Source organism: Rosa rugosa, chromosome 2, assembly GCF_958449725.1.
Source record: "Rosa rugosa chromosome 2, drRosRugo1.1, whole genome shotgun sequence".
Classification (NCBI taxonomy): domain Eukaryota; kingdom Viridiplantae; phylum Streptophyta; class Magnoliopsida; order Rosales; family Rosaceae; genus Rosa; species Rosa rugosa.
In genome coordinates, this window is record NC_084821.1 from 13,674,218 (window position 1) to 13,692,556 (window position 18,339).

Below are 18,339 nucleotides of genomic sequence, written 5' to 3' on the forward strand. Positions count from 1 at the left end.
TCGGAACAATATATATGGTCTGGAATGGTACCTATCAATCGGCACATGCAGGATATCTTTTTTAGTGCAACAGCTTGGCTCGATGAGTTCAGACACGCACAACAAGTGTCTAAACCTGTAGGGAACAAATCCAGACAGAGCTGGCAACCGGATCAAGATGGAAGATCGAAGTTGAATGTGGATGGTAGTTATCTTCCAAACCAAGTAACTGGTGGACTTGGAGGTGTTCTCCGAGACGACCTGGGCAGATTTCGAGCTGCATTTGCAACTCCAGTGAATAATGTTAACACTGCCAAACACACTGAGCTGATGGCCATTAAAGATTCGGTCTATGCAGGTTGATAATGTGGTGCTTGAGACGGATTGCTTGGAGGCTACCTATGATATTTCCAATGCTACTCATAATGTAACTGTGCTAGGTGGCTTAATTGATGATATCAAAGCTATCTTGCAGTCATTTCGAAGGGTAACAATTAGTCATACTCCAAGAACCTGTAATGGAGTGGCACATAGGCTTGCTTGTATTGCATTTGAGGCTAGGGAAAGTTGTTTCTGGTATACCAGACCTCCAAACTGCATTGCAGATGTGCTGCAGTATGATTGTAACCATTCTGGCTAGTGCCTCTCAATAAAGTCATTTCCTTGATTCAAAAAAAAAAAAAAAAAACTAATAAGTTATGTCCATTTTCACATGTAATTATTAATTTTTCTTTTTTTTAGCCTCATTGAGTTTATTATCCGTTTATCACTACGTGTGACCCTCGTATTCACCATGCCCGGATGAGATATGAATAATTCTTTACTTTATTGGATAGTTGGATGCTTGGAACAACTCCCATTCTAAACAAATTACAAACGCACACGCATTGTTCAGAGGAACAGATGGATCAGAGATTGAAGAAGAAGCCAAGTGCTAAAAATCAATCATCAACGTCTAAAGTCAAACAAAATATCTCACTCACTCACAGAGTCACAGAGAGAGAGAGAGAGACAGTGAAGCGGGAAATATCAACGACTAATTAACAACCTTGTGGCAGATCAGTTCCCAAAAATGGCTTTCTCAACTCGGCCACTGATCAACCACACACTATACTCACCACCACTTCATCAACCCAAGAAGCAGAAACCTGTAATCCCACTTCTCTCTAATGCCCACTCTACCCCTCCTCCCCTTCGTTCTTCTGCTTGTTTCAGGGCCAAGTTTGGCACTTTCACAAACCCATCATCAAAACTCGGATTCAGTGTCAAGGCACACAAAACTGACCAGAACCCATTTCAGATTCTGCTTTTTTTTCTATCTGGGTTTTGAGTAATGGAATTCATTTTGCATTTGGTTTGTGTAGGTTGGGGCTCAGAATGACTATTCTTCAGGGGATGAGGCTCAGTCTCTTATTCCTGAGGCAACTCTACAAGAGGATTATTCTTGGGTTTCTGTGATTATTCCGTACGTTTCTACCCAGTTTAGTTGTTTATATGAGTTTTTCTCATGTTTTGAGTAATTGGGTGTTCTTTAAACCTCAATTCTAGAATGGGGGTAACAGTTTGTGAGCCAATGTAATGGAGGACATGAATTGGATCGTACTGGGGGTAAAGTTTCATGCTTTAGTTTTGGTACTGAAGCAAATAGAGTAATGTTTGAAGGATAGCAAACTATGCCTTGTGAGTGAATGTTTGTTTAAACTAAAGAAAGAAGCAGCTTTTTAGATGAACTAACATACTGCATTGTGCTTATGTTTATGCTTGAAAAGCTCTCTACTTTTTGGTACTTGTGATAAGGGTAACATGTTGGAAACCAATGTAATGGAGGATCTGAATTGGACCTTAATGGGGGTGAAGTGTCATGCTTTAGTTTTGGTACTGAAGCAAGTTGAGTGCTTTTCGAAGAGTAGCAAACTATGCCATGTAGTTTAATATAAAATTAAAGAACGAAGCAGCTTTTAGATGAATGTACAGACTGCAATCTGCTGAAATTTGTGCTTGAATAGTTCTCTATTTTCTGGTACTTGTAATTGTGTTAATAACCAACTTCTTGGAATTCTAGTTTTGTGTTTCCGGCATTGGGTGGTCTGTTATTTGGGTACGACATTGGTGCCACTTCTGGTGCTACCATCTCATTAACGGTATACCTTCATTTTTAGTGGTTTGCTTTTGTGGTTTTGATGATTAAGTGTGACCAAGGTGTTTCTATGTTGATATGTCACAGTCCGCTGAGCTTAGTGGCACAACTTGGTTTAATCTGACAGCTGTTCAGCTTGGTCTTGTGGTATGGGTTATTGGATCTTAGTTAACTTGCTTATGTTATTTGAAATTCTTCTGCTCTTGTCTGCCAACAAACCAAAAGGACATCAGTAATCATAAAGTACATTGTTTTGATGCAGGTTAGTGGTTCCCTCTATGGAGCTCTTTTTGGTTCTCTCCTTGTCTACCCAATTGCTGATTTCCTTGGTATGTGCTTTGCTTTGCCCATTTACTTTACTCTGAGGTTTTCGAGCTTCATGATATATCTTTTCTATTTCAAAACTATTAAATGGACTATAAAGGAAGGAGGAGAGAACTCATCACAGCAGCTGCACTTTATCTCCTTGGGGGACTGATCACCGGATGTGCTCCGGGACTTGGTGTTCTCTTAGTAGGGCGTCTTTTATATGGCATTGGTATTGGAATGGTAAGCTTCTTTTCAGTTTTATGTGGCTACTAACAAAGCAAATGGAGAAAACCTTTAACGATTTGTTTTGACAGGCCATGCATGGGGCTCCACTCTATATTGCTGAAACATGTCCATCTCAAATTCGTGGAACTCTAGTGTCATTGAACGAGCTCTTCATAGTTTTGGGGATCCTGGTATTGTTCAAATAACCATTTTTTTTCATTTTGATGTTTAATTTTATTCACTTTCTAGACTAAAGTGAGATGTTCTGTATGCAGTTGGGTTATTTAGTAGGAAGCTTTCAGATTGATGCAGTTGGGGGGTGGCGTTACATGTATGGAATAAGTGCTCCCATGGCTTTATTTATGGGAATAGGCATGTGGATTCTCCCACCCTCTCCTCGCTGGTTGCTTCTCAGGGCAGCTCAAGGTAAAGGGTCTGTGAAAGAATACAAAGAAAGAGCCGTTCTTGCCTTGAGCAAGCTGAGAGGCCGGCCTCCTGGTGACAAAGTGTCTGAAAAGAAAATAGAAGAGACATTTGTTCCTTTGAAGTCAGCCTATGCAGATCAGGAATCAGAGGGGAGTTTGAAGGAGGTCTTTCAAGGCCCTAGTTTGAAGGCCTTCATAATTGCTGGGGGTTTGGTCCTTTTTCAACAAGTAATTTTTCCTCATCTCTGCAATGAAATGAATTTATCAGTTTCTTGTTTTTTATTTTTATTTATTTACAAAAATATGTATCGGAGAGAATATAAAGAATTAGTAAGCAAATCTGCTACCTGATTTGACAGATAACAGGGCAACCAAGTGTCCTATATTATGCAGGTCCAATTCTTCAGGTATCAAATCATCAAATCATTGTAACTTTTTCTGGGTGTGTAAAGTTTGCTTTCTTTCATGTCAGTTTGCCTTAACTATGTGATACTCTTTGTCATCTTGTTAATCAAGAGCGCAGGATTCTCCGGTGCCGCTGATGCTGCCAAAGTATCGGTTATAATTGGGTTGTTCAAGGTGCATATGATATTCATTTCATAGATAATTTTGATTTACGAGGGAATGCTGTAGGAAGCTCCACTTTCGGGTCTGACTATTGTCGGTTTCTGACTGTTTCTGCAGTTCGTGATGACAGGGATAGCTGTCCTGAAAGTTGATGATCTAGGAAGAAGACCTTTGCTGATAGGAGGAGTCAGTGGACTTGTATGCTTCCTAGCTATTCAATATTTTAGTTCATCATTTTTTTGTTCATTTGACTACTCCGTGACGTGTTAGCTGGTAATGATGATGATGCAAGGTTTATTTCTTCTTTCTTCTCTTTACCTCAGGCTCTTTCCTTGTTTCTCCTCTCTGCTTACTACAAATTTCTTGGAGGGTTCCCACTTGTTGCTGTAGCTTCTCTTCTTCTCTATGTTGGTTGCTACCAGGTATTTTTTTTCTTTGGCTCTTCGTATTTGTTAGTCAATCTTCTTATAATGTTTTATTTAAATGGAATAGTCTACTAGCACCACAACTTTGTTTTTGTCGTACGGAAAAGTCACACCTGTAAACCAGAATCTTAAAACTTGACATAAACTGCCCGCCCCCCCCCCCCCCCGCCTGCACCACAGCTCTCTTTCCAACTTCCCCGAAAAGAATGGATGTAGTTTGCTATCTTAACTGTTATATTTTTTGCCTTTGATATTAAGACAGAGATTTTGACACTATTGAATATTTGTGCTCAAATGCCTTTTCAGATATCTTTTGGTCCTATAAGTTGGCTTATGATGTCGGAAATATTCCCGCTTCAGACAAGAGGAAAAGGGATTAGTCTTGCAGTTCTTACTAACTTCGGTTCAAATGCTCTTGTGACATTTGCATTCTCACCATTGAAGGTATATACTGTCATCTATTAGCATAATTAGTTTCACACTTCATGATTGAGCTTTCAGAGGACTGGTACAGAAGTGGTGCACTAAGATTTGATAATTCTGCAGGAGGCACTTGGAGCAGACAACCTTTTCCTCCTTTTTGGGGCTATCGCCTTGATATCTCTTCTGTTCGTTGTACTAATTGTCCCAGAAACCAAAGGTTTGAGTTTGGAAGAAATAGAATCCAAAATCTTGAAATAGCTGCTAACCCATGTCCAGAGCCTATCATTGTAAGTTTTCCCACTTGACATGTATTCACAAATCTGTAACCGTGTTTGTTACTAATATTATATTCACAGAATCATGTAAAATTTGTTCCACAACTATGTAAATCACTATATGATACAATTTCACGACACTTCAGTGACATTTCATTCTAAAGAGTAATTAGTTTACTCGAAGCAAAATTAGCTGCACACTAAACACTTGAACTTGAATCGGGTTATCAGTAAAGCTGTGCTCAACTAATCGTGATATGGACATGAAACTTTTCAGGTGTTTTCTTCAACTTATGAACTGAAACTTGTAATTCATTTGGTGTTTTAGTGAATGACAGTATAATCTTGCAACGTTTGGTCACTTGGTGGTGACCAAAGAGGGACTAGGAAATTCATGGTCACTCACAAATGAATCGCAAGCCAGCACCAGAGAATAACAACTAGAAGAAAAAAAAAACGGAAATCCGTGAAGTAAAGACTTCTAAGTAGACCTGTAAATGGAGCGGATTTTGATCCAGATCCGTGGTTATTTAACGAGTTTAGATTGAAAAATTAGATCCGTTAATATTTTCCTCTTCTGATGTATAATGGAAAATACTTAAATTTCTTTACATGTATCTGGTTTGTTTTCTCAAATCAGATCACATCTGGTGTACTGCTGCAATATGTTTATTCTTCTCATGTTTTTGGTTTGATAGGTGACACGGTGGCCTCCTGCCCCTAAGTCCCCATTGCGTGCTTGGTTGCCTTCTGCTTCCAACACTTGGTTGCCACGCACCAAGAGCAGGTGGAAGTGCACACTGAAGGATGGCATTATGCACATAAACAACAAGGATGTCCTTTTTAATAAGGTGAAGTGTTCGCTTTAAAGAATTGATGTTCTTGCATGCTTTTTGCTCCTTTTCTAACGCTCATGAGTTCACTTTTAAATACTCATTGCAGGCGACCGGAGAATTCGACTTCTGATTAGTTGGAGAAATGTCTATTCTGGCAATCAGCGGCTGTTGCATTAGCAGAGCAAGTCCACAGTTACCATTGGCCCATTGGTGTTTTGTAATTTTTCTTTATGAACTTAATTATGAAAGCTATGAGGGGAAGAGAAACATTCTAGATATCTTTTTAAGATTGGGACCGATGATGTTGGCCTTTGTACATAAAGGATGAATTTTTTTTCGGCCTTTACAATGGGAGGGCTACTGAGGCGCGTTTCTGAAGTTTAAATATTCTGCAATGGAATGTGATTCCATTGACTTTGTATACTTGGATTTATTGGTTTAATTTAAGAATTGCATTGTTTAGTAACTAGGCATTCTAGATAATGATAGTTTGTATCGGTGATGTAGCTGTGGTTTATGGAGTTTCCAAACCTACTGAAACCATATATTCTGAAATGTCGTGGTTAGTTTAATAAATTTCTATATATATTTACTGATTTCTGAAATGTTCAGATTTATTAGATAGTCCATGGACGTGCACATTTGAAGTTTTGGACCAAGACATACTTTTCATCTTATAAATGTTTAGATAACAGTTGAGGTGAAGCAGATTAGGTACTATGAAGTCTGGTATGTGTAATGAAACTAAAATTAGAGTGATTAGCTCTCCCTTTTATGCTTCAATACTTGAATTACCTTATATTGTAGTTATCTGGAGTGGTCTTTAGATTCAAAAAAGTTCACCGATACACGATATATATTGAAGACAGGCCTTCATACATTTGCCAATTTAAGGTCGTAGCATCAAAAAACAAGCACAAACAAAAATCGATCAACACAGATCATTACAGACCGAAGCTAGTATATGTATCAGAAAGTCAGAAACCTTAGAGAAGCATTGATGCTTGATGTGTACGTATTCTGTACTATACAATGAAGTAGGCCTTTCTCTACATCAAAAATGAAACCGGCCTATTCATAAACTCAAAACGGAAGTCCGACGCTTAAACCTCACTCTGCGTGGTTTGTGATCATGCATTGAGATTGAAAGACAGTAAGCAACGACGAGGGATCCGCGAAAGCAGACACAGCCGGATGCTGCCATCCAGCTCCACTCTGAAAGGGTGATTCTGGTGCAGTATTCCTTCTTCTACTCATGCCTTGGTCACAACCTTTCTCCATTTTCTCTGCCATTGACTCCGGGGATCGAATGACTACTAGAGAAAGTAATGGGATTGCACTGGGAGTATCCGAAAAAGGGTTTGCTGGGCTAGTGCTTGTAATTTGATCAAGATGAAGAGATGCCGGCGCTCGCTCTTGTAGCCTACTTGAGAGCCTCCCTTCTTTCTCTTTGATGTTGCATGCATTGTGAACCTCCATTGTTAAATAAACTTGGTATGATTTCAATGGAAATGGCTCTTCAAAATTTTGTTCAGTTTTCGATCCCTCACTTGGCTTGCTTGTGGAGGTTTGGAAAGGGTATATATGCAAGTTAACCAAAAGGGTTTGGAAAGGGTATATATGCAAGTTAACCAAAAGGGTATGCATAGAAATGGTGCTAATTATTATGACTTGTTTTAGGGAAACGATATTTGAGAGAGAATTGCTGTGTGTTCTCATTGATAATAGGGGCCTCTTTATATAGAGGATTACAATGCATAGAATCTGAATCGTACGTATAAGGAAAGATAATCATACAATGAATGGATATCTCTAAGATATTCTCCGAGAATATCTCTAATTAAAACCCTATTACCACTAGGTCAAGTAACCTAGAGTTTGGGCTAGACACAATTCAGATTTACTTAAACACTCCCCCTTGTGTCACCCAAACGCGGTGCTTCTCTCGTTGCCTCGTTAAAAAAACCTTGCCGAGTAACAAAAACCCAGTGGGACAAAAATAACCTCGGTCGAAGGGGAAAAAGAGCACAACACACCCTTCACGTTTCGAGACCATACGTGTAGACATCTCCCCCTGATGTTTGCATCTCCCCCTGATGACTACGGTCATGGGAGTTCGGATAACTTCCGCAAACGATGCTACCAACACGTTTCTCGAAAGTAGAATTTAGGCAATGACTTAGTGAGCAAGCCTGTCACACTGTCCTCAGATTAAACCTAGTTCACTTTGATCTTGAGGAGGGTCTGTTGTTGCTGATTATCCTTGGTGTTGTCGCTTTTGATATAGTCTTGCTTCATTTGTTCAAAATAAGCAGCATTATCCTAAATGCTCGTAGGCTCATCTGTGGTAGACTTCAAACCACAATTGTTCGAACATGCGTAATTATGGATCCAATCCATATTCATTTACGAATCACTTCGTGAAGAGCAATGATCTCTGCATTGTTCGAAGGTATAGCGACTAGGGTCTGTTCTGTAGACCTCCAAGATATCACGGTCTTTACCCATGGTGAACACTTAACCATTTTGGGAATGACCTTTGTGTGGGTTAGAGAGATACCCAGTATCAGCAAAACCTTCCAAAACACATGTCGTTTTGGGATGGGGATAGCGGACGCAAGCCAGTGTTGGCGGCGTTCCAGGTGTGTGATGGGTCTGAATCCATCGTCTCTCTGTAGGGATAGAACAAGCCCATATCAATCATACATCTCAAGTATCGAAAGATATCTTTTACACTAATCCAATGGCGTCGCGTTGGCGCAAAGCTATATCTAGCTAATAAGTTCATGACAAATGAGATGTCCGGTCTTGTGCATTGAGCTAAGTACAATAATGCGCCTATTGTACTCAAGTAAGGCACTTCTGCCCCTAGCACATCTTCGTCATCATCCTTCAGACAAAGAGGATCATTTTCAGGATCAAGACTACGGACGATCATGAGGGTGCTTGAAGGTTTGACCTTGTCAAAATGCCTAAGCATCTATCAACATGATGCTCAAGTTTCAAACTGAGACATAATCGTGTTCTCCCAAAATCCTTCATCTCAAACTCGGACTTCAAGTGTTCAGCGGTTTCCCTTAACTCTTTAAGAGTTTCCAATGAAGATCATGTCCAATATGAACCGCGATAGAATCTGAAACTTGTTATGGAAACGCGCTTATTGTAAACGCGCTTATTGTAAACGCACTTAGCATATCCCTTCCCAATCAAGTAGTCATCTTAGTGAGCGTTTCAACCTTATTGTAAACGCGCTCCGTGGTCTAGAGCCACTTGACTTGGGTAAATGAAGTTCATCATGAACCTTCATATATATTCCGTATCTAGATCCCTATAGAGATACGTAGTGACCACATTCGGAAGCTGCATGTTCAGTTATTCGGAAACTACCAAACTGACAGGGTAGTGGAGTGCAATGACATCCATTACGAGAGAATATGACTCATTGTAGTCGATTCTAGGGCGTTTTGTGAGAAGCCTTGCGCCATAAGGTGAGATTACTATCTCTTTTTCTCATCAAGCTTTCTAACGAAGACCCATTAGTCAACAGGTTTTATGTTAGGAGGTGTTGGCATCACTGGCTCAAAAAACCTTCCTCTTCGTTAGAGAATCCAACTTAACCTGGATCGCATCTTTCCATTTAGGCCAAATTTCTCTACGTTGGCATTAATTCATCAACGGACCGTGGTTCGATATCATCAGACTCAACAAACTCATGTGCAACAAAAAACACGATTACATCATCAACTATGATGGAGTTTCTATCCCACGTCTCATGTACACTAGTGTAATTTTCAAAGAGCTTTATATTCTCAGGAATAGGTTCTGACGTTGAGGCGTCCCCCAATGATAACCATAACCCAGAAGATTCTCATGAGACGGATTTTGAGTCTTGATGATCAAAGAATTGGAATGTGCCAAAGTATCATTCAAACTCACAGGCCTCCCACGCATACTAGCTGGGGCCATGGTCTGTAACGCTAGAGTGCCACTTTCTTTGGCGTTGGTGCCATGCCTACCTCCGTGTAGGGTGGCGCTACGTCCTCTCGTAGGGATGTCCTTCCTTGCAAGCATATTTGCAGCAGATGTGTGATCTCGTCACTTTAATAGTGATCGAGATGAGACATAGTGGGGACAGACCACGACAATTCCTGTCGTTCTTGTTGAACATCCGTGTTCTTATCTCCCCCTAACGACGGGAAGACTGTCTCATCAAAGTGACAATCAGCAAATCTAGTGGTAAGGAGATCGCCTAGCAAGGACATTAAGTGGCGGATGATTGTTGGAGTCTCAAATCCAACGTAGTTGCCCATTGGTTTATAAGAACCCATCATAGAGCATTGTGGCGGCACAATTGGCACATAAATGGATCACTCAAATGTGCGTAAGTACGATACTTGTACCCAGTCACTAGCTATAACGCAGAGGGGGATTGAGTGGCAATGAGTGGTAGACGAATTAGCATCGCTGCATGTGATATTGCATCACCCCAAGCGGATATAAGAAGATTGGTGCTCATTACCAATGTCCTGACTACCATCATAGTCATTTCCGCGAGACCATTTGGGTGTGTACATGGGAATATGATGTCCAACATCAGTCCCAATGCAATAACCATCGAAAGTCTTCGATGTGAACTCTCTAGCATTGTCAAGTCCAATTTGACGGAATAGGATGATCCGGGGAGTGAGCCTGTTGTCATATGATATGTGCTAGAAGTGTAGCATAAGCAGCATTACAAGTGGACAATGGCACAACACGTGACCAACGTGTTTGCGTGTCAACCAACATCAAGAAATATTTAAACGTCCGCAAGTTGGTTGAATCAGTCCACAGAATCCCTACGGATTCTATGTAAGAACAGAATGAGTATTGTCATATCCTTTGCATAGGACGGTCTCAGTCCTAATTTTCCTAAGGAACAGGCTTTGTAAAACGAGCGAGAGGCCTTAGAAGCAACCAATGAGGATTTTGGTTAGGCCTGAGCGTCTGAAACGCTATTGGAAGCAAAGTTGGTGATTGCAACATCACTTGGGGCGTCATCACCATGATGTACGCTATCCATGGCATCATGGATAAGGACTATGCCAGCCCTAGGCTGGTGGTGGTGGGTGGCTGCACCAGAGGCAGCGGTGGCGGTCACACTTAGTCCAGGAATCAACTTTTGATTCATGCCTAGTTTCGCTCGAAAGAAAGGATGTCCATGTGAAGTCTTTAGTAGACGGATCATCATATCATGACTAGGATGACCTATCCTATCGTGACAAAGCCAATATGTGTCTAAATCCAAGAGATCTTCTCTCATGATGTTATTGGATTTAATAGCTCGAATAATGGCATAGAGTCCACTAGAGAAACACATAAATTTCTCTAAGATGCGCCTTTGTTCGCAATCGTTAGAGGTATTGCAAAGGAACTCATTTACGTTCTCTATATGCATTTTCGCATGGAATCCGTTGGCTATTCATAGAGTTTGATTTGCCCTAAGAGCTTAGAGAGTTTCTGTGACAGTAATCAAGGTGCCATTTGGCAAGTGGAACTTGGGCTATTTCATGTCCTTCAATTAATACCGATGGCCCAACCATCGTATTCACAAAGTAATATGCACTAAATCAAAATGGAGTCATAATGAAAAGAACTCGAAATTTTATTCATAAGCCAACGGAGTTACATCATTGTCTCTTTGACCAAAGAAAATCTAATCCAAAAAGCTAGCTAATGCAAAACAATGGTAGTCGTCTAACTTCTTTCGGTAATTCCAAAATAAATGTGACCAGGTGAGTAAAGAGATGTCGGTGGAGCAAGGCTCGCTTAAGTTCCACTAATCTTAGAACCTTCCTAGACATCACACTTACTTTAGATGAGCCTACTTTGAAGAAAGACTAAACCATTGGCATCTACTACAAAAATATATGGCAATTGCCTATTACATCTCTTGGAAAATAAAAAGACTTAATCAAAATCGCCAGTCTCTGGATCTTGGCCTTTGAACTCTTTAACCCTTAGAGTGAGATCGTCATCTTGATCTTCTTGCTCCATGTAATTTGCTTCCCTTGCTTCATGATACGTCTTGTACGCGTTAGCAACGTTCTGGGGTGCATTACAAGCTTTAGCCCAATGTCCGCACGCTCCACACCGTAGACAAGCATCATCATGGTCAGGTTCCCTTGATCGAGGCGTGCCTAGAGCGCGTTGGGGACGACTATGCTCCTTGGTGGCGCCACCACCATAGCCGGAGGCTCTGCCTCTCTCTCTCTCTTCACACGTTGACCTCTACGGTTCCGTGCACGCCTATCTTGGCGATTTCCTTCCTCTTTAGGGCGAGAATATGGACCAAAACGTCCAGAATAATTCCTTTCCTTAGGGTTTCGCTCCTGGCGCCCTCCCTTAGGGGCGTGACTATAATTAGACTCTGGAATTGGCTTTTCTCCCACAGATCTAGAGTTATAGTTCTTCACAAGTATGTTGTCTTGCTTTTCAGCCACGTTCATGGCTCCAATAAGCTCATGAAATCTTGTGATGCGTCCAACATTGACATTAATTCGATAGTTCTTGGTTATCATCAATGCAGAGATGGGGAAGGTAGAAAGAGTTTTCTCGATCAACATCGTATCAATGATTTTCTGCCCACAGAATTCCATCAAAGACTTGATACGAAGTGCTTCTGAATTGTAGTCAAGTACAGACTTGAAATCACATAAGCGGAGGCTATGTCATCTCACTTCTAAATCAGGAAGCAGGGAGTCACGAATGTTGCCAAAACGCTGCTCGAGTTCTACCCATAGTTTTTTGGGGTCTTCCTCATTGAGGTATTCATTCTGGAGCGCGTCATTCATGTGCCTTGTCATGAGAATTATGGCTTTAGCTTCATTGACCTATCTCGTAGCTCTATTTGCTTCAAAAGCGGCAGCTTGTTGAGGAGTAAGCACGTTCTGACTTGGCTCTTGGATAGTACTCAAGATCCCATCAACCTTAAGATGCTGGCGCACATCACAGACCCACTTGTGGTATCCTGTGCCTGTTGGCTCTAGTGGAGCGAAGCTCAACTTGTTCAGGTTACTCATTCTGAAAAACAACAAGAAAATAGGGTTAGTTTAGGAGCGAAAAAAGGCTACCACGAAAATTATAAAATTTCTGAGCGTAGTCGCTTCCAAGAAATTAGGAATTTCCGAGCGTAGTCGCTTCCAAGAAATTTGATTCCAAGAGGGGTTGGATTAGATCAAAACAATGAAGTTTATGGTCGATCGTTTTATCTCAACAAACTCTAAGTTTGGAGGACTCTACAAGCTCCAAGCTTGGAGTGAGCACGAACCCCCACAGTTTGGCTTAATTTGGTCTCCCCTATGATGAAGAAAGGGGGGTAGAAGAAGGGAGGTTGCAAGTCCCAAATAAAAGAAGAGAAATTGAATTAAAAAAACTCTAAAAAAAACAAAAACTTTTAGAAAAAAATACCTCGAAATAGGTCGCCGGAAAAAGTGGTCGGAAAAAGTCGCCGGCGGTCGTTGATTGCTGACCGGTGTTGACCAGTGAGCTGACGTGGCAGTGGGGTCCAGTGCTGATGTGGTAGTGGGTCCGTGCTGACATGGCAGTGGGTCGGGATTTGACTTTTTCTGGGCTTGACTTCTTCTGGGCTTTTCCTTCTTCTTTCGCTTTGATGTTGCATGCATTGTGAACCTCCATTGTTAAATATACTTAGTATGATTTCAATGGAAATGGCTCTTCAAAATTTTGTTCAGTTTTCGATCTTGCTTGTAGAGGTTTTGAAAGGGTATATATGCAAGTTAACCAAACGGGTATACATAGAAATGGTGCTAATTATTATGACTAATTATTTTTTGGCTCTAAAATTAAGGGGTTGGTTATAGAGGTGAATGGTCAGAAAATGCAAAAGTTACTTAAAGGGGACTACGACAATTTGAATAAGGGTTTTGATCCAAAGCACCAAAATGAGACAAAATTATCCCACTTATCCCGTAACAAATTTTTGCTCCCACCTACACAATTTAAAGGCAAGTGACAATTTTACCCTTTCCTCTCTCTCTCTCCCTCTCTCTCTCTCTCCGACGATTCTTTTTCTTTTCTATCTTACCAGTTTATCAGCAACGAGCTGGCCTAGTCTAAGATTGAAATTGAGATCCGCCTCGCCGGAGTCGAACTCAGGCCTGTGCGTCCGCCTTACCGGAGGACGGATCTGGGAATCAACGAGATGAAGCTCCAACCTTTGGCCCGGGATCGGAGTCAGAACCTACTACCCGCAAGTCACCGGCATCTCAGCCCCCATCATCGTGTCCTCATTGCCTGACTCTGTGTCGACGTCGTTGTTGGTGGCAGAGGTGGGGGAGGGATTCGAGATTATTGCTCAGTCCAAAGGAAAAGGAGGACCCAGAATGAAAAAGATAAAAGAGAGGAATAGAACTAGTTTTTCTGGCCGGAACGAAATGACAAGTAGTGGTCTGTTTGTATTAAAGCAGATGCTGGTTTTGACTCAGAGACCAAATGAAGAGACCAAGCATTCATGAGCTAGTACGTATCAGTGATTAAATTGGTATGCATGCATGAGCCATGCACATGGCGTATGTGATGTAAGAATTTACTTAGCTCACATTTTGTGAAGGCCTTTGGAACTGATTTAACCTTCTTCTTTTTTTTCAAATGTGATTTAACTACTTTTAAATGGGGGCAGAATGAAAGAAAAAAGAAGGGAAAAAAAAGAAAAACGAAGGTCTATTGGGGTAATAAAGGTCTCTATTGGGGGGCAATAGGCAATAGACGTTTTGAATTGATGTAATCTCCTTGTTATTTTTTCTGTAATCAATATTTTATTTGTCTAAATTTAGGGAGATTAGTTCCCATTCTGGCGACTGAAGTCCTATTGGGGGCAATAGACGTCTATTGGGGAGCAATAGAGGTCTATTGCCCCTCTATTGGGGGGCAATAGATGTCTATTGGGGGCAATAAACCTTTCCGGTGAGGTTTTCAGAAAAGTCCGGTGGGCGGCGGCCGGTGATAGGGCTCCGGCGAAGTCTCCTATGGTTTCTCTCTCTTCCATTTTTGATACGCCCAAAATAGACTCTCAACTTAACCCTGCAAAATATAGTCGTCAGTATAGAATAAGTAGGGATCGTTCTAGCCGGGGATTGAGGGTAACTTTATAATTCACACAAAAGAAAACAAAACTAAACTAACTAAAGCACAAAACAAATAACAAAACTAAGAAAAAGAAAAGCGTCAAAGAGGAAAAAGAAAAGATGGCAGGACAAGATGGGGATAGAAGGGTGCGTTGCAATCCTAAGTTAAACAAATTTGGGGTTTTTAAGTTTCAACGAAAATAAAAGGAAAATAAGAAAGCAAAAACAATTTTAGAGTTTGAAAAACAATATGGAGAAGACGTTAGAGACTCGGAAATCCACCACCAATTACTTTCGAACAATGTTAAGTTAACCTAGTTTCAATTACTAAGGTGTGAAACAGAAACCAACCAAGAAACAAGTCGGAGCAGATCATGTCCCTTATTAATGTTTCCCTAATTACTTAGTCTACGTGAACGCACAATAGCTAAGCCTATCAAATATGCAATCAAGGTATAGAACGCTATCCTATCAACAACACATATAGTGTCAACATATTTGAAGCATTAAGATCTCATGGAAATGATTGATTATAGAGTTGTAGTCTAGTGTGGAACGCCTACCTAGCATGCTCTTCTAGTTGTTTTGTAATAACCTAGTTTTTTTTAATCAAAGCAAATTTTGGTGGCAGACACTTTTGATCAAAGTTGGGTGTGTTCCGTGATTTAAGGGTAGTGGTCAATCACATAATTAGAAGACCGGTGCTTTATTATCTTACATGATTATGCATAATTGGAAGAACCATACAAACAAGCTAGCAGACAAATTCTCTCTCTCTCTCTCTCTCTCTCTCTCTCTCTCTCTCTCTCTCTCTCTCTCTCTCTCTCTCTCTCTCTCTCTCTCTCTCTCTCTCTCTCTCGTCTGAAACCATCCAAGAAACAGAGCAATTATTCTCCAAGCTTGTTCTCGCTCCACAGGCCATCGATCGACCCCAGACCACGTTCCATAGCTTCACCTCGATCTTGCTCAGCTGCAGGTGGCAGCCTTGCGCCGCATAACGGTCGGAAACGGCGGTGGAAGCCCGGTTAGTTTTAAGCCCGTTTTAGTTCCAAGCTTGATAACTCGTGTTTCCGGTCACCGATCCTTGCCAAACTTCATCCTCGTGCTCGCCTCAACTTACTGAAGCTCCCAGAAGCAGCCTTACACAGAGGCGCGGCCCGTAGCAGCGGCTGCAAGTCAACCCCGATCTAGATCGAACGGAACTTTCTATCCGGATATCTCGAGCTGTAGAGCTTCGTTTTGAGTGATTATTGAACTGGGGAGATCGCCTTGAGTTGCTGAACAAATATCCAGAAGGAATCGAAGCGAGTAGTGGAAGTTTTTACGTCGAACTCAAGCTCGCCGGATTCTGGGAATTTTTCGGCCACCGTGACTATTCTAGTAATTTTTCAACCTCTTCCCGTTATTTTCTGATCTTGAGCTAGTTATGAGAATCGATCAGAATGTTAAGATAAAGAAGTGCAGCCCAGCCCCGACACCATTGGCGGTGGTCGGCGGTGGCTCTGCCACTAACTCCGGCGGCACTTTCCGGCCACCTCCGGGGGTCAAAAATATGGTTTCTGTACATTTTTAGATTCTACATTTCAATAAGATCTTGTAGATATATTATACGCAATTTTTGGATATCATATGATTAAGTTATGAATATTTACGTTTCAATCGATTTCGATCGTTCGATTCATGATCTGTGAAGATTGGACCGTCCGATGGACTAGTAGTTTTGATATGATGATAGTATGACTGTCCCGATGACTTTGTGTGGTCACGGGCAAAGATCCGACCGTTGGATTTTCATATAATTGTAAAACAGTGATTCGAGAGGTGATTCGTGAGAATCCGTCCGTCGGATTTTCATATAATTTTGTTAGGATGTTTCCAAGGGAGATCCGTGAGGATCTGATCATTGGATCATCGTTTAAATTCGATCCAACCGTTGGATCGTCTTTATTTTAGAATCCGACCGTTGGATTGTCATTTGAGGTTATTTCGTGTTTAGTTTGCTAAATAAAGATGGTACTTGATTAGGTACTTTACGGTGGGACTTTGTTGAGAGGAGTGAGGACGTGACTGCCATGTCTTGGGAGGAATTCGAGAGCCGCTTCAAGGAAAAGTACTTTCCTAGGTCTGTTGTGGAACACTTGGAGAAAGAGTTTCTAGGGTTGACTCATGGGAATATGACCGTTCGGGATTACGAGGCAGAGTTCTCTCGGATGTATCGCTTCGTACGACCATGGGATGCCGAAAGGTTGGCTATGCACTTTCTGCGAGGGCTGAATGAGAACCTTCGGGTTACAGTAGCATCGTTTGAGTTGGCGACTGTGGCACAAATGGCGGCAAAGGAAATGGTACTAGAAGAGGCGAACCCACCTCCTCTGAATGACCAGACAGCTGTGAGAGACTTTCGGGACAGAGGGAAGGCTATAACAGGGAGCAATGGTTTGACGAGGCATCAGGGTGGGCCCTGGAAGAGGCAACGAACCCGCTTTCACCAACAAGCTCCAACTAAGGCACCCTATCATCACCAGGCTCCGGCTAGGGCAGTCTATCATCACTAGGCTCCAGCCAGGGCAGCACCAGCCACGCCAGTGGTATGTTATAACTGTGGAGAGGCAGGCCATATCTCCAAAGGATGCACTAAACCGAAGAGTAGGGCATGCTACAAATGTGGGTTGGAAGGGCACTTAGCTAGAGAGTGTACCCAACCTCAGAATAGGGTGCAGGGAAACCAGCAGAGGCAACTCCCACCTGCACCTGCGAGAGTCTTCGCCATTGGCCAGAGAGGCACCGGGGTGGAAGGTACTCTATCTGTTTATAATTATCTAGCTAGAGTATTGTTTGATACAGGAGCCTCCCACTCCTTCATATCTAGTTCTGTGGTAGATGTTTTGGGTTTGACTGCTACACCACTTACTAGATCTTTGTGTGTTACATCGCCTCTTGGCATCTCTCTTGAGCTTGGTGTGTTTTGTGATTATTGCCCTATTGGGATTTGTGATAGAGAGTTTACTGCATCTTTGATTGTGCTTCCGGATCACACATATGATGTGATTTTGGGTATGGATTGGTTGAGCCCGAACCATGCATTGATTGATTGCTTTAGGATGATTGTGTCCTTCCTTATTCCTGGACAACCAGTGTTTCATTACCTTTGTCTGAGGTCCGACATCGTCGTGAGGGCAGAGATTTTGGCTCATATTGAGTCAGGGAGTACTATTTCTGAGATTACAGGGATTCCTGTAGTTTCAGAGTATGCTGATGTGTTTAAGGAGATACCAGGGTTGCCTCCAAAAAGGGTAATGGACTTCTCCATTGATGTGATACCAAGTACTGCCCCTGTATCGAAAGCACCCTATTGGATGGCTCCAGCTGAACTTCAGGAGTTGAAGGTTCAGATTGATGGATTACTGGCTCAAGGGTTCATACAGGCTAGTGTATCTCCTTGGGGTGCACCAGTGTTGTTTGTGAAGAAGAAGGATAATTCACTTCGATTATGTGTGGATTATCGGCAACTGAACAAGGTGACCATCAAGAACAGGTACCCTTTACCTAGGATTGATGACTTGTTCGATCAGCTTAGAGAGGCTACTGTGTTCTCAAAGATTGATTTGAGATC

General features: G+C 41.7%; 1 protein-coding gene across 4 annotated transcripts in view; it reads left to right on the plus strand.

Moving 5' to 3' along the window:
• The first annotated feature begins 925 nt into the window (after positions 1–925).
• Positions 926–18,339, plus strand: part of LOC133731495 (D-xylose-proton symporter-like 3, chloroplastic) — a 42,030-nt gene continuing 24,616 nt past the window's right edge. Inside the window, exons 1-16 of one of the 4 annotated variants that reach the window (XR_009856687.1) lie at positions 926–1,249; positions 1,344–1,444; positions 2,042–2,120; positions 2,204–2,263; positions 2,379–2,445; positions 2,541–2,665; positions 2,740–2,841; positions 2,926–3,303; positions 3,435–3,482; positions 3,592–3,654; positions 3,760–3,840; positions 3,966–4,064; positions 4,374–4,511; positions 4,614–4,777; positions 5,464–5,616; positions 5,708–6,197. Coding sequence is in view for 3 of the 4 variants with exons in the window: in XM_062158865.1 (XP_062014849.1) it covers positions 1,052–1,249; positions 1,344–1,444; positions 2,042–2,120; positions 2,204–2,263; positions 2,379–2,445; positions 2,541–2,665; positions 2,740–2,841; positions 2,926–3,303; positions 3,435–3,482; positions 3,592–3,654; positions 3,760–3,840; positions 3,966–4,064; positions 4,374–4,511; positions 4,614–4,748 (1,674 nt within the window). In the remaining variant the exon portion in view is untranslated. Of the gene's footprint in view, positions 1,250–1,343; positions 1,445–2,041; positions 2,121–2,203; positions 2,264–2,378; positions 2,446–2,540; positions 2,666–2,739; positions 2,842–2,925; positions 3,304–3,434; positions 3,483–3,591; positions 3,655–3,759; positions 3,841–3,965; positions 4,065–4,373; positions 4,512–4,613; positions 5,057–5,093; positions 5,228–5,463; positions 5,617–5,707; positions 6,198–18,339 lie in introns of those variants that run through there. The other 3 variants (XM_062158865.1, XM_062158864.1, XM_062158863.1) reach the window with 3 other exon arrangements.